The 14,987-nt window shown below is 38.4% G+C and overlaps 1 protein-coding gene across 4 annotated transcripts in view; it reads left to right on the forward strand.

Annotated features, from left to right (window-relative positions):
• Positions 1-2,199, forward strand: part of LOC149077869 (glutamate receptor ionotropic, delta-2-like) — a 201,351-nt gene extending 199,152 nt beyond the window's left edge. For 2 of the 4 annotated variants that reach the window (XM_089241470.1, XM_089241471.1), the window contains exon 11: positions 1,795-2,185. In XM_089241470.1, the coding sequence (XP_089097596.1) occupies positions 1,795-2,089 (295 nt within the window). In that variant the 3' untranslated portion in view covers positions 2,090-2,185. Of the gene's footprint in view, positions 1-1,794 lie in introns of all 4 variants that reach the window. The other 2 variants (XM_089241469.1, XM_089241472.1) reach the window with 2 other exon arrangements.
• The last annotated feature ends 12,788 nt before the right edge of the window (positions 2,200-14,987 follow it).

Raw genomic sequence — 14,987 nt, forward strand, 5'->3', positions numbered from 1 at the left:
GATGTTATCCAGAGGGGGGAACACAGTTGGACATAGTGACATCTGGGGCTCCCGTAGCTCCACAATGTTCATATGTTATCGATTTGTTATTATGTATTATCAGGTGATTTGCTCGTGAGAAGTCGAGCATTGTCCAGCCTCTAGAGTTATTATCACTGCAACCCCAGCTCTGATGATGAGCGTTTATATCTGCCGGAATCAAAATCGGAGATTCTTTGGCAATTCCGCAGATGTAATTAAGTTCCTGAATGGTGTGTTCTAATTTTTGAGCTGGGGATGAATAAGCAGAGACCAAGATGACTTCTCCTTTGAGAGTATTGATTTTGGTGGCCACACAGTTATCCAAAACTGTGAATGTAGCTCCAATTATGTTCTTGTTTGTGAAAACTATTGCTGCCTTCTCATTGTTCGATGATTTTCTTCTGTACTGACAGACTGTATTTAAATGATTTTCATTTGCGAAAAAACGAATCCACGTGGAACGGATACTCCGCGTAAATGGGTAAATGGATGGGCGGGTGTAAATTAAAAAGAACACTAGCAAGTTGTAATTTACGAATGAAATACTTCTATTTGAAAGATTTTTGATTGCGAAAGGGAAAAACCAGGGCGAAGAGGCATTCCGAAACTTCTTTGACTATGAGAATTTGATAGTGAAAAATTCGAACATCTGGCCACCCTAACCATCTTCAAAGCATAGGCTGCGGATTACACGTGACTATCGGAGGTTTTTGCAGGGACCTACCAACGAGAATACTAACATAGTTACAGAATTTATTGAACGCTGAAAATAAAAACTTCAATGCAAAAAAATGTATTCCAGAATTGGGGAAAACTACATTCTGAAAACATTTCAGAACTGAAGAGGGAAACTAATTTAAGAATTTATTTGAGAATTAATTTCAAAATTATTTCAACGAATAACTTTCAAACTCATTGAAATAAACAATTTTGGAGTTTATGAGAGAATGTATTCCCCCCCCCCCCCGCTGCTAGGAGTATGGATGTGCAATATCCTTGGAAGAAAAAGAAGGTGGTGGGAGAATTGACAATTGAATGCTTACCCTACCCATGTCACTTTATGGAAGTTATTTTCTTAAAATGCTTTGTAACATTTGCTTAGATATGCACATTAGCGTTTCAGGCAAAACTTGGAAAGCAAAATAAGGAATCCAACCATCTGATTGAATAGAAGTGAAAATCTGCACGTTCGCACTTCTATAGAGGGGCGATAGATAATACCAGAATAAATAACATTTTCCAATAACATAGTGTTTCCCCCTTTCTCACTCGGAGCACTGGGACGAATTGAGCTCACCTGTTAAAACGGCACAGTATGAATCTAGATACCACAATATGACTTGTTTGCACTTATGCTGCGTGGAATTTGTTTTCTGGCAATGTAATGTTGAAATCCCTGGTAAGAGCCTTTTCAAAAATATCTCGGGCCCCGAGCAAAGCGATTTTGCTGGGGCTTCTACCTGGCAACAAATACTCGCCTACCCATACTTTAACCAGATCCTATTTTCACCTTTCTCCCATCCGTACCATCTGCTCCTGAGGGCCTCACAGTTTGGCCCAGTTGTTGTTAAGATTGCACTGCCTTGCTCTAGATAAATTTTAAAACGTTCCAACACCTTATTGTATTACTTCCAGGCATGGTTGCGCCGTACCCGGGCGTGATTTTGATCTGATTCGACTGTGTATTCAGCCAGAACTAATATTTGAGTGCATTTGTTCATAATGATATGTTGATTACTCCATGACATAACTTTTTTTTAAATTTCATTTTAGATTACGTAGGCTTGTAGAGGCAGGAATAGATACGAAATTGTTACACGACGCAACAAATTATGAAAAAGATTATGATGAAAACTCGACGGACATCCACGCCACACCCACAGCCAACATCGATGATGATCCGTTGAAGTCATTTTCACTAAATGAAATGCAAAGCTGTTTTTATGTTCTCTTCTTTGGTTTATCAGCTTCAACAATCGCATTTTTGTATGAATTGTTGCATTATAGATTTTCGTCTAAAAAAAAGAGCAGAAAGACTAAGAAAAGAAGAACAATGAGATATTTTTGAAGAAAAGCGCTTTGTTCTGGGCTTTTGCTAACCAAAAAAAATGAAAAAAGTGGTGAAAAGCAATTTGGCAAAAAATAGAAATAAATGTAGAATAAAAACAGTGAAATGTTAATGAAACAGTGATAGTTTATATTTTTATATCATCTTCAGTCCATCTTAACAATTGCCCTCCCCCCCCCCGTCCGCAAAGAGACAGGAATGCGCTGGCGAAAATTTTTTTCCACAGTTAAATTTACATGCAAAATTTTACCGACAAGTATATATATAAAATATTATAGGACAAAAAACGCAAAAAAAATCAAAAACAATGCAAAAATCCAAACACAAAAACACTGCCAAAAATCAAATTTATAGGCAAAAATCGAAACCAAAGCGATAATGGCAAAAAAAAAACCGTATCGATTAAATGTTTTGAATACCTCATAAATGAATTGAGAAAACAGGGTACAAGAAAGAGACAAAATACAAAAAACTGAAAAACAAAATCATGTACAGGCCTATGTAATTAGACTCTGTCATCAGAGAGGGAAGTAAAATTGGCGCTGCCACCACGAAACCATGAATTTCTAAATTTTTAAGCGTTATTTTCACTCAACTATTCCCCTATCCTCAGACTTCCCAGCATATAAAAAACATGGTCATGTAATTCTTCAGTGTCTTGGAATTATCGTGCTTTCGCGGGTTCGAGCGTTATGGTCGAAGGATCTCTCGTATGATCTCTTCGTATTCCAAGCAGATTTGGATTTATTTCCATCAATTTTCTGCCTTCATGATGAGAGCTTGCCTTTTTGGTATCTGCGCCCTCCATTGCGCCCTATGAATGTTTTCTATTGCTTAACCGCTTCGTTGAACAACTTCGTTCAAACAGAGATCATCAGTATTGGCAACAATACTGATGATCTCTGTTTGACGAATCAGCGATAAATATAGTAACCTCGTCCTAAAAAACCGCATGTTAGGAAAAGGAAAGAAAGAAAAAGTAGAAAAGTAAGGAAAAACAAATGAAAGGAAAAAACTATAATGCACGAGTATAAGATATATATATATACAGTCGGCTCCCCAAATTCGCGGCCCCCCCCCCCTTTATTGGATTTTTTTTCCAACATAGAAATCATCATTCATGTGTTTTGTTTACAAAATTTCAGTTGTGCATGTTTAGGATGGCTCACTAATGGTATTACTATCATCACTAAAGCCGTGGCAACTTCCAAAAGACAAATAATCACCTCGGGTTGGATTACCCTTTTGCCACAATGCTCGCTAAAGAAATGGGTGGAGAAGGGTTCAATGGTATGGATACAGAAGTGGAACAGCTAATTAATAGCAATTCAGAGGAATTGACCAGGGATGAATTATGCAGTTAACTGCTCCTGAAACTGAAGCAGTACCAGAAGAAGATCAAGATAAAGAAGTAGAATACAAATTCACACCATGATTGACACAGCGGAAGGTGTTGGGAATAGTACGAGCTTACGTTTGTAATCCCCTCTGGTCACCTCCAGATGGCGAAACTGATCCGTTACATGAATTTTCGCTTGTGTCTTCTTTTCCCTTGTATGTATATGTTCATTCGACGCCTACGCGTACGCGCCTCGTCTGTATTATACGTAAAAGAAAATCGCATTTCTCTACGCCGCTTTTTGCTCTCCCATAACGTAAGCTATTTCGGCCCCGACATATTTTGGTGAACGAAACCGCCAGAACGAATATTTTGATGAACGAAACCAGTCGGATGAAAATTTTGACCAACGAAACTCGTCTTAATATGGATCAGGAGAAATTAACGACGCTCCATCGGAAACGGATAACGGTGCGCGCCAAGGTGACAAGATTCGTTTCAACGTTGGACAGTGCCGGGAAGGAAACCAACTCGGAAATCGACTTCACCTGATGCCATGTGGCTATGGGATACTCTAAGAAGGGGGGGGGGCACAAAGATAGAAAGGGGAGCCACGACAATTGCTGAAAAGAACCACACACACAGAAAGAGAGGTGAAGAATTAGAGCTTTCAAGTGAAATATGTATATATGCCATAAACAAACATGCGATACGATAATGTATACAAATTAACTTGCTGTAAACAACGAGAGAGAGAAGGGGACTATCTCGTGTTGGATGATTTATGGACTCAATGCTGTTTGCATTCTTATTCTTTTTGTGTGGTTTTAAAAAGAACGTATCCAATGACACTTCCTTCTTGCTTCCATTTTAGGATTTCTCGGAGAGATTTATTGCTTGCTTTACTATGCTTCTATTTCATTGGTACTTGTCTACAGAATTTTGCTCGGATTCCCACATTTTACACATCTCTATGATCACATTTGAAAATTGAGGGACTTCTCACTTTCCAAATGTGATATTTCTTCTCTGTCTTCCTCAGAAAAAAGATACCTTCAATATAAGGTCTTACTGTTGTATGCAATGGATGTCCATCAGTTCGTCTATGGTCAAGTCCTGGCCAGGCAGTATTTATATAAAAAGCAAGCGCACATACCCGCGATAACAACGCGGCATCTACTTTCGTGTAATAGTCACACTCAATTTTTATAGTGAGGCACGCTGACCGGACACTGTAAGGCAGAATATTCCACAGTACGTGTGTGCACGGAAGCGAAAAATCATCAGCTTCGTTGTGAAAACGTGACAATAAATAAACAAAGCACAAAATTTCTGCTCGTTATACGAATTACTCACTAACCGAACCGCTCGTTAATCGAAGTTCCATTGCATTTTTAATTGCTTAATAGATCGACCTTTGGCTAAATTTTACTTTTGCTAAATGTCTCCGATGCATTGCTCAAAAAAAATCACACACACAGTAGTAACTTTATTTCAAACCGAACATAGCCCAGGCTCTATCGACTCGGGGGGGGGGGGGGTTCGGCCGTTTTTCTGCCCCACACCAATATTTTTCTTTATAACCGAGCACAACTCAGGTCTATCGTCATCTATGGGCAATTTACTAGCCAAGGTGATCATTTCGAATCAATCGCAATGTGATTTGACCCATGTTTGCGAAAAAACACCCACGAATAACACCCACTGATTAAGTAATGGTTCGCTTAACCTTTTGTGTTTCACTGACATTTTATGCTAATAAAACTAAGGCAGTGATACCCTTACCAGTGAGATTTAAGCCACAGACCTCTTCACAAAATAATATTCAGCATATAATAATGTAAAGAAAAATTAAGTTAATTACAACATATTAAAGAAAGATACTTCTCTTAGGTATGAATGCAGAGATGAACTTTGGGCAGAAAAATTTGTTGTCTCTGCCAGGAATTGTACCCTGAAAGAGAACGGACCAGAGTTGAGGACCAGATCTTCCCACTGCGGATTAATAAATTTTTATGCCGAAAGTTCATCTTCGCAATGATATCCAGAAAGTCTCTTTCATATGCTATATTACTGAGAAAGTACCATCTCTCTTCGTTAGGTTGATTGTTATCTCATCAGAGCTCAAGGATTTTCCTGAAATCCCTCCAAGGACTCCCAGATGGTTCGTGGACTCTGGTTAAAGAAATACTGGTTTAAGAGATATTGAGCAGAGACTGTGGTGTCATATGTTAGCTAAAGTTGTAACTAATTTCACAAGCAAACGGATGTAATTCAAATTCCAGGCCGGCCTAGCCTGCCACTTGTTCCTCTTGCTATCTAGCTCTGCTTCCAAGTTATGCCCTTTAAAAGTTAAGTGGTCCTTTCTGAAACGCACTATACACGCATGCCCACAAATACCAGGATTTTAAGATACGTTTGAAATTTTGCAAACAAAAATTATAATAGAAGTTACCCAAGTGTCCCCAATAATATTAATTGGGTCAACAACGAATTTAATTGTGTCTAGATTTCGGGTAACCTTTTGGATCAAATAAATATACCGAAAAATCTCAATATGAGCAATATAAAAGGGAAAGAAAGCAAACAATTGTAACACGTTTTAACTGTAGTATTTGAATACGCAACAATATTCGCTTTCGCTAATAGTATCCAGAGACAAATAGAGCGCATGTCATTTTAGTCGGAATTACACCAAATTTTGAAAAAAAAATTAGGTCTTCCATGTTCATTATATATACATGCATGGAATACGAGTACACTCTCTTCGTGTGCCGTGTAACAACGTTTCGACACATAATGATAGGCTTCCTAATTGCTTACCGCTCATTTTGTAATTTCAGCATAAAAATCGCTTCGCAAACGTCTCTTGTTTATTTTTTAGGCACCCAGTTCAGGTACCGATGCAGGGCACTGGTGTGTAGGCGCCTATCTGTAGGACCGGTTGTTGAGCTCCATTATTAAATATAATAACAATCAGAAGGTTTTAAATAATACATGTTTAATTTGGTACGGACACATAAAAATGAAAGACATCACATAACAATGGTTGCTTGCCGACTGCGAAGAAAAACATTCGATTTTTTATCGCAACTTGCGTTGCTAGGTAACAAAATATTCGCACCAGAAAATTGCGAAGTGCGACGTTATTATTTTTCCGCAATCGGTGAAAGTTCAAGTAGAGGTCGCTACACACTCCCCCCCCCCTAGTGTCAACGAAATGTCGTGGTCGAGTATCTGTCGGGGAAGTGGAAATGACGACCGGAACGAGTCACAGTTGCTGGTACTGTACTTGGACGGACGGGTGACGTCGAAGGCACTTGGGTGTGCTGGTCACTTAAGAAAGCTGGGATCAACCGATCGATGGAGATTCTTCTGGATGTCCCGTTGAAGTCGATGTCGAAGAATTTATCTTGTCGATCTTTGACCAGAAATGGGCCTTGATACGTAGGTTGCAAGGCAGAGTGTGGTGCATCGTTACGCAGGAAGACATGAGATGCGGATTGTAGACATGTAGGAACATATGTTGGCGTAGATCCGTGAGTTGTTGTAGGTATGGGTTTCATTGAACGCATTAGTTTTTGAAGTTGATGGACGAAATCGGATTGTTTGATGTCTGGTATTGCGAAGAAGTACTCGCCAGGCTGATCATTTGATCATTTTTGTCACACCACGGTCATTTTCTGCACACGAGGGCTAATTAGACCCGGGACCTACAATTTATTGCCGATTCCGAACGGCAGGCTTGTTTTTTATACTCGTCGAGGGGTTGGTGCGCCAACCCCTCGATGGGGGACTCCCTGCGGTAGCAATTTTTGCTGCGGTCAAGTCGCCGTTTTTTGTTGTACCCCTGTGTCAGGAAAGTTTTCTGACAAGGACGAACTGGGTATCGAACTCGCGACAACTCTAAACATCCTTTGGTACTTTAGGCGAGCATCTTATCGACCGGGCTACCGCGCCCCTACTCGCCAGGCAATTGCAATGGTGATCCGTAGAGGATTTCGGCAGAGGAGCATCCTAATTCTTCTTTCACTGCGGATCTCAGGCCTAGTAGTGCTAATGGAAGAGCGTCAACCCAAGATGCATGGGATTGGATTCGGCATCTTAGGGCAGCTTTCAGAGATCGGTGTTGTCTCTCGATGAGTCCATTCGCCTGAGGATGATATGCGTTCGTCTTGTGATGTTGGAATCCGAGGTATCTGCTTAAGGTTTGGAAAAGATGACTCTCAAACTGTCTTCCTTGGTCTGTGGTAATCTTCTGTGGTATGCCAAATCTGGCAAACCAGGTCGCAATTAGGGCTTTGGCGACTGTTTCGGCAGTTTGGTCTGGCATAGGTGCGGCTTCGATCCATCTGGAATATCTGTCTATTATCGTTAGGAGGTACCGTGAGAATTGGCATAATGGCAATGGGCCAACTATGTCGAGATTGATGTGTTGAAATCTATTGTTTGGTACTTTGAATTCGGCCAGAGCGGAACGAGTGTGTCGGCGAACTTTAGAACGTTGGCATGCAATGCATGCTCTAGTCCACGCCTGACAATCTTTTTTGATGTTGCGCCAGATGAAGCGTTGAGAAACCAACTTGGTAGTAGCTTTGATACCTGAATGAGAAAGCGTATGGAGTGATTCAAAAGCTTGTCTTCTGTGTGATTCTGGAATATAAGGACGGATGTGTCCCGTAGAAATGTCACAAAACAAGTGCTTCGTTATATTACTGTCCGGTAAACGCAGTTTGACGATTTTCAATGATGATCTTTGTTGGAGTTCACGTAATTCATCGTCACATTGAGAGTCGGCAATCGCATCGTAGTCGATTGGTGATGGAGAAGCAATAGTTGCGATGCGTGACAAAGTGTCAGCAACTACATTGTTTGGTCCGGGAATATACCTGATATCAGTAGTAAATTCTGCGATATAATTTAATTGTCGTAGTTGTCGAGGCGAAGCTTTGTTCGGGTCTTGTTTGAAGGCATACATCAATGGACGATGGTCACTATAAATGGTAAAATGACGTCCTTCTAGCTGGCATTTGAAATGTTTTACTGCGCTATAAATATCTAGAAGTTCTCTGTCATACGCACTGTATTTTACTTGAGACTGGGAGAGTGTGCGAGAGAAAAAACTGAGGGGTTGGATCACACCTTCATGCTCTTGCTGTAACACTGCACCGATGGCATTGTCCGATGCATCTGTTACGAGAGAAATGTGCGCGTTTGGCTTTGGATGAACCAGCAAAGTGGCGTTGCATAGCGCTTCCTTGACATCGGCGAAGGCTTGTGAAGCTTGTTGAGTCCAATTGAGTGGTTTCCGGCTGTTTTTCGCATGACCTGCTAACATAGCGGTGAGTGGTCGCTGCAGGTCCGCACACTTAGGTATGAACCGGTGGTAAAAATTCAACATGCCAGAAATCGGCGCAAGGAAGTGGCGGAAGTGGGTTGCATAAAGTTCTTGATAACATCTACTTTGGAGGATAACGGTTTGAGTCCATTCTTGCTAATTTCATATCCCAAGAATTTGATGGTCGGGACGCCAAATATGCATTTTGGCACATTTATGCAGAGTCCGTATTCGTCAAGTCGACTGAATACTTCACGTAAGTGTTGGAGATGAGTTTGCTCGTCTGGAGAAGCTACCAGGATATCGTCTAAATAACAGAATACGAATTCCAATCCTTGTAGGATCGTATTCATGAATCTCTTGAAGGTCTGCGCTGCATTGCGTAATCCAAAGGTCATATACGGAAATTCGAAGAGTCCAAACGGTATAGTAATTGCTGTTTTTGGAATATCCGGCTCGTGCACTGGAATTTGTTGATACGCTCTAATCAGGTCGATTGAGGAATATATTGTCGTTCCGTGGAGAATGTGCGAGCAATCTGTGAGGAAAGGAATCGGGTAACGATCAGGAACTGTGATTTTGTTGAGTGCTCTATAGTCTCCACACGGTCTCCAGTCACCAGATTTCTTTGGCACTAGATGGAGTGGACTAGACCAACTACTCTTCGAAGGCTGACAAAGTCCTTGTTGCATCATGAACTCGAACTCTTTTCGCGCAACTTTCAACTTTTCCGTTCCAACTTTTCAGCTTGTTTGTATTGGGCTCGGCTACGGGATCGCGAGCGCGAATGCCGTTCGCGATGACGGAATCGAGGTCTAGGCTGTCGCTGTGAAGTGTGAATAGCGGCCTTCAGCTCACTCAACTCTTTGGTCAGAGCTGCCACTTGTTGCTCCAGTGATTGGCTGACTGCGTTCTCAGGTCGACCGGATGCTGAACAGATATTTGGAATGGCCAACTCGGCGATTTTATCTGCCATCGAAGCAAGTTGTGGAAGCCCTTCGCTCGAAGCAGCTAGTATAGCTTGAACGTTAGCGGGGAGTCGCGCTAACCACAACGATTTCAGCAAGTCATCACTAAAGTTACGTCCGGCAAGCTCACGCATTCGGGCGAGCAGATGCGATGGTTTTTGATCTCCTAGTTCTAAACCTTGCAATAGCGTACGGATTTTCGATGATTCGCTCTCCGCGTAATCCTGAATCAAACGTGCCTTCAGCGCGTCGTATTTATTCTGCTGGGGAGGTTCTAGAACTAAATCTTGGACTGTCGATAAAATATCGGCATCGATACCAGCGATAGTATGGTTGAACTTCGTTTCATCGGCAGTTATCGCTGCGATCGAGAATTGTGCTTCTAGTTGGATAAACCACAAGTTTGGATTGTTTCTCCAAAATGGAGGCGGATTTATAGCGACGCGATCGACATTCGGCGGATTGTCCATTTGGAACGGATGAACCGATTACTCGCTTACTTTGAGAAGCTTGCTGTTCGAAATCGTGGCGCTGTTCGAAATCACGTCCGGCGTCGCCAGTTTGGACACCCTGTTTAGGTACCGATGCAGGGCACTGGTGTGTAGGCGCCTATCTGTAGGACCGGTTGTTGACCCAAGTAGCACAAAGATATAGATCTATATCGTAAAATTTCAGTTTCCAATATAGATCTATATCGGGCCACGATATCGTTCTGGCTAAAAAAGGCATAGTCGGAGATAAATAGATCTATATCGTGAATGTGATATATTCAAATACTTCAAATTTTGGACGATAGATGGCGCCCTTTCGGAAGAAAAAAAAAGTGTAATTATTTGGAGGTGGGTGGATTGGAACGCCTGTACCCTCTCTTTCCATCTCTGACTCCGTATCTTACCAACCCACCACTACAGCACTGGTTATAGCTTCTTATTATAACATTAAATTACAAGTAATCTTTTTTTTACTTGTATTTCCAATCAAATTTATTCATTTTCATGTATGCACAAAAATTACAAAATAGAAATTGTGAGACATATTTATCATTTTGAGGCAGATAATAGAAAAATTATATTATAATTGAGGAAATTATATATAATACAAAATACACAAGAAACAAATTAATGTATTGTGTAGTATATTATTTATTTAAAATTATTAATTTATATACTAATAAAACAAAAAATACAGAATAAAAAATATGCATCACAAAAGAGTTAAAATTCTCAAAGTATGGTAAAAATGAAAACATCAAAGGAAAAAAATAAATAATTTTAAGAAAAACACACATACAACAAAAGCAATTTTTTTAAATTAAAAAATATGTGCAATTATAAAGTGGCAATTAAAGTTACAGTGGATAAGTTCTCGCTCCTTCTAAAATACCAACATCTACGATGTAAAACATACACAGTAAGGATTCAATTATAACTGACGAAATGATTTTGATATATCAACATAATCAATCCTATTAAAATCAAAATTTCATATGAAAAATTCAAACGTTTTTAATTTCAATTCAAACAAAAAATTGTACACTCGACTTTAAATTTTCTCCAAATTTTTATTTCAAGGCAATATTTTTATTTAAAGGCACACAATATGTTGATATATCAGCATATTGTGTATCTGATATATATCTTTGTCAGGTTCACGATATAGATGTATGTCATGCTCAGGATATAGAGCTCTGTCGTCTTTGATAGATCTATATCAGGTCTATATCGAGAATCTGATATAGATCTTTGTCAGGTGCACGATATAGATCTATGTTTTTCAAACTATATTAAAATAATTTATTGTCCCAAGTTGCTGTCCTTCAAAGTAGAGATTATTCACATGGAATCAAATACATATTCGGCTGAAAAATTAAAGATTTGATCAATTAACATCATAAATAATTTGCACCATATAAGACGAGATCGTTCTATATCATAGTTATGACATCTGATATTCCTCTGACATTTCGATATATAACGATATGGTCCAAATATTGTACTATATCGTTGTGCTACTGGGGGAGCTCCATTATTAAATATAATAACAATCAGAAGGTTTTAAATAATACATGTTTAATTTGGTACGGACACATAAAAATGAAAGACATCACATAACAATGGTTGCTTGCCGACTGCGAAGAAAAACATTCGATTTTTTTATCGCAACTTGCGTTGCTAGGTAACAAAATATTCGCACCAGAAAATTGCGAAGTGCGACGTTATTATTTTTCCGCAATCGGTGAAAGTTCAAGTAGAGGTCGCTACAATTTAGATAATCTTTAGGAAAATACTGAAACATTGCGTGCAGATGATTATGCCCTGACAAAAGCAATGTTCAATGAAATTGCTTCTCTGATTATTAAGCCCGTTATAATGTAAAACTAAGTATTTTCCACATACGTTTTGGAAATCTGGAAATAAAAAAGAATGCGTTCGTCAAAGCTATAAATAGTGCGTGGTTGAGAAGGATTTGGATAAAATTAGGCAAACGTTTTGTATATAATAGGTCTGTATACTAACTATACACAGTGTGATTGCTTAATTCCCCCTTGCTGCAAATTATAGGCCATTATTGATTCTAAGTGTTTGCAAATTCAGAATTTGCAAACACTTAGATATTGTATGTGTGTGTGAATTTGCAAATATAATAACTTCTTCCTTCAGATGTCTATTTATTTTTACTTCTGATAATTTTTATGAATTTAATTCCAATGACTGGGCTCCCTGGCAATTTGTACTTTTTTTCGACGAGGTGCAAATTGGTTTTTTTGCTAAAACGTTATATTATAATCGAGATCAACTGCAATTCATTCAAGTATTTTAAAATACATATCTCGGCCTTAACGGCGTAATCACGTTACTTTACGAATGTCATTATAGCCGAGTTTTAATGTATGCTCCTGTAGGAAAGCAAAAAAAAAAATCATTGGTTGGAAAAATTTAATTTTTCTTCATGTTTTTTTTTTATTGTTATCAGTGCAAGAGCACCAAACAAAGAATTAGTTTCTGTCGAATGGAACTTCACCTTAGTTCCTCGAATTTGTCTTTTCCCCTCATGTTTATGGCAACCTGTAAGAAGAGCAATTCCTTTGCCCAGTGCATCCAAAATCCCATCACCCTCCTTGTGAAACCACTTAATAGACAATGGAAGACAGCAAATAGGGACAAATAGGGTGATGGGATTTCGGATGTACTGGACAAAGGAATTTCTCTTCTTCTTAGGTTGCCAGAAAAATGTGGGAGAAAAGACAAATTCGAGGAAATGAATGAAGTCCATACGACAGAAACTAATTTTTTGTTTGGCGCTCTTGCACTGATAATAAACAAAAGAAAAAAAAAGAAACACCGATTAAGAAAAAACTAACATAGAAAATAATTGAATGAAATGCATTGGATCCCGCTTATAACGTTTTAGCAAAAAAACTGATAAATACGTACCTCATCCAAAAAGTATAAATTCCGGGGGGGGGGGGTTCTAAGCCCCTCCCCCCTTGATCCAAGATTATAGTGTGTTATTTTGCAGGAGAAAAAGTAAACCCCCCCCCCAAAGGAAAAACAAATATGAAACCCCCCCCCTCGAGAAAATTCTGCCTACGCCTATGCTCACGTGATTCACGCTATAGATCAGTGGCTAAAACTTGATCTGTGCGAAAGCGGAAGTTGACTGAAACTCGAAAATGAAATACTGTGCACCTGTAAACGTGGAAACATAGTTTGAATCTGCTGAAAGTGATTCTGTAAAAGCTACCGAGGCCTCCTACTACATTAACTATCGTATTGCGAGACGAGGAAAAAATCATAACATTGGTGATAATTTGATTTCACCGTGTATCAAACATAGACTAAAGATATAAATAGACCGCGCACGCTATTCATAAAACTTGTCGAACGTGAAGAAAAGATGAGCAGTATTGTCGGGGAAAGAACAGGTTCTGCGCTATTACATTTGGCGCGTTTTCGCAGAAGCTAGGATGCTGCTGTAACGAAATTTGACTCAATTCGATCGAGTTGATGAAAACTTTCCTTCATTTTTTCAATGAATTTCACTCATTTTTATGTGAAATATTTAGGGAGTATCAGATTTGAAAAAATAAATTCTATAAAATAAACAAATTTTGGAAAACGGAATTTTTTTATTTTCCATTAAGAGATAATTCTTAATAATTTCTTAACACATGGGTTTTTAAATTTTAATTGAATATATAATATTTGAAGGAAGTGAATATAAACAGTATAAATTTCATGAAATAAATTTTTTTGGCACAGTTTTTAATAGCTTTCTAAATATCTATACACACACAGGAAACAAAATATTGTATACAACAAATATATAATGTTTATGTTACTGTAAATTTGATAAATCCGTAGTGCGCGTTATCTTCAGAAATTATGCATAATAGTTGGTAAATATATGCATAATTACCAATATTTTTAGTAAGTTTGATGAATTTCGTAGCATTTATCACTTTTTACGAATGAATCGAATAATTCTCAAAATGAAGTTAGTAAGTTTAATGAATATGGAAAAAATCCATGCTGAAATATCACTTTATTTCAACAACTTAGTTCTGTCCGTATGAGATGCGTGCACTACACATATTTCGCCATAAAAATTAAATTAATAATAAATGCGAAGATAGAGAGAGATTTTTTTTCATCGGCTTAGTTCATGTTGGCTTTTGCTGTATTTATCAGCATATGCAAACATAACCGTTACGAAGAGGGGTAAAAATACTATTATTTTTAGAGGTTGTTATGCATTTTTATGCAAAACTGCAATTGTCTAGGGGGGGGGGAAGTTTTCCTCACATTCTATTTAAATAGAATATTTTTCATAAATTTCTCCTTCTGAAAAGCATATTTTCTTCTAAGTTGAGCAAAACTCGAATGAACTCACTAGCTCGCCAAATCTCGCCAAATCTAGCGGAGACGTATATTTCAGTTAAAACTTCATAAAACTCACAATTTCAATCATGTATTGCCAAAAATTCTATTAAAACATTTAATAATGATTCATGACATTTGAATTTTACCAAAACTTGGAACTTTAATTGAATTAAATCCAAAATGGAGTCGTTAAAAACTGAGATTACGTCAGAAATCCATTGCATCGTCAATTTAATATTCTAATTTTTAATTTATAAGAAGGGGAATAAGCAAAAAAGTATTCCTTTGTGAAAGGATAATGTTCCTCCTTTCCTAAACCGTTCCGAACATCCGAAAGCTGCACACGTGGTGACCATTCTAATGAAAAATA

This window comes from Pholcus phalangioides, unplaced genomic scaffold (genome assembly GCF_987345545.1).
Source record: "Pholcus phalangioides strain wild (caught in Gottingen) unplaced genomic scaffold, Ppha-v1.0 ptg000014l_1, whole genome shotgun sequence".
Classification (NCBI taxonomy): Eukaryota; Metazoa; Arthropoda; class Arachnida; order Araneae; family Pholcidae; genus Pholcus; species Pholcus phalangioides.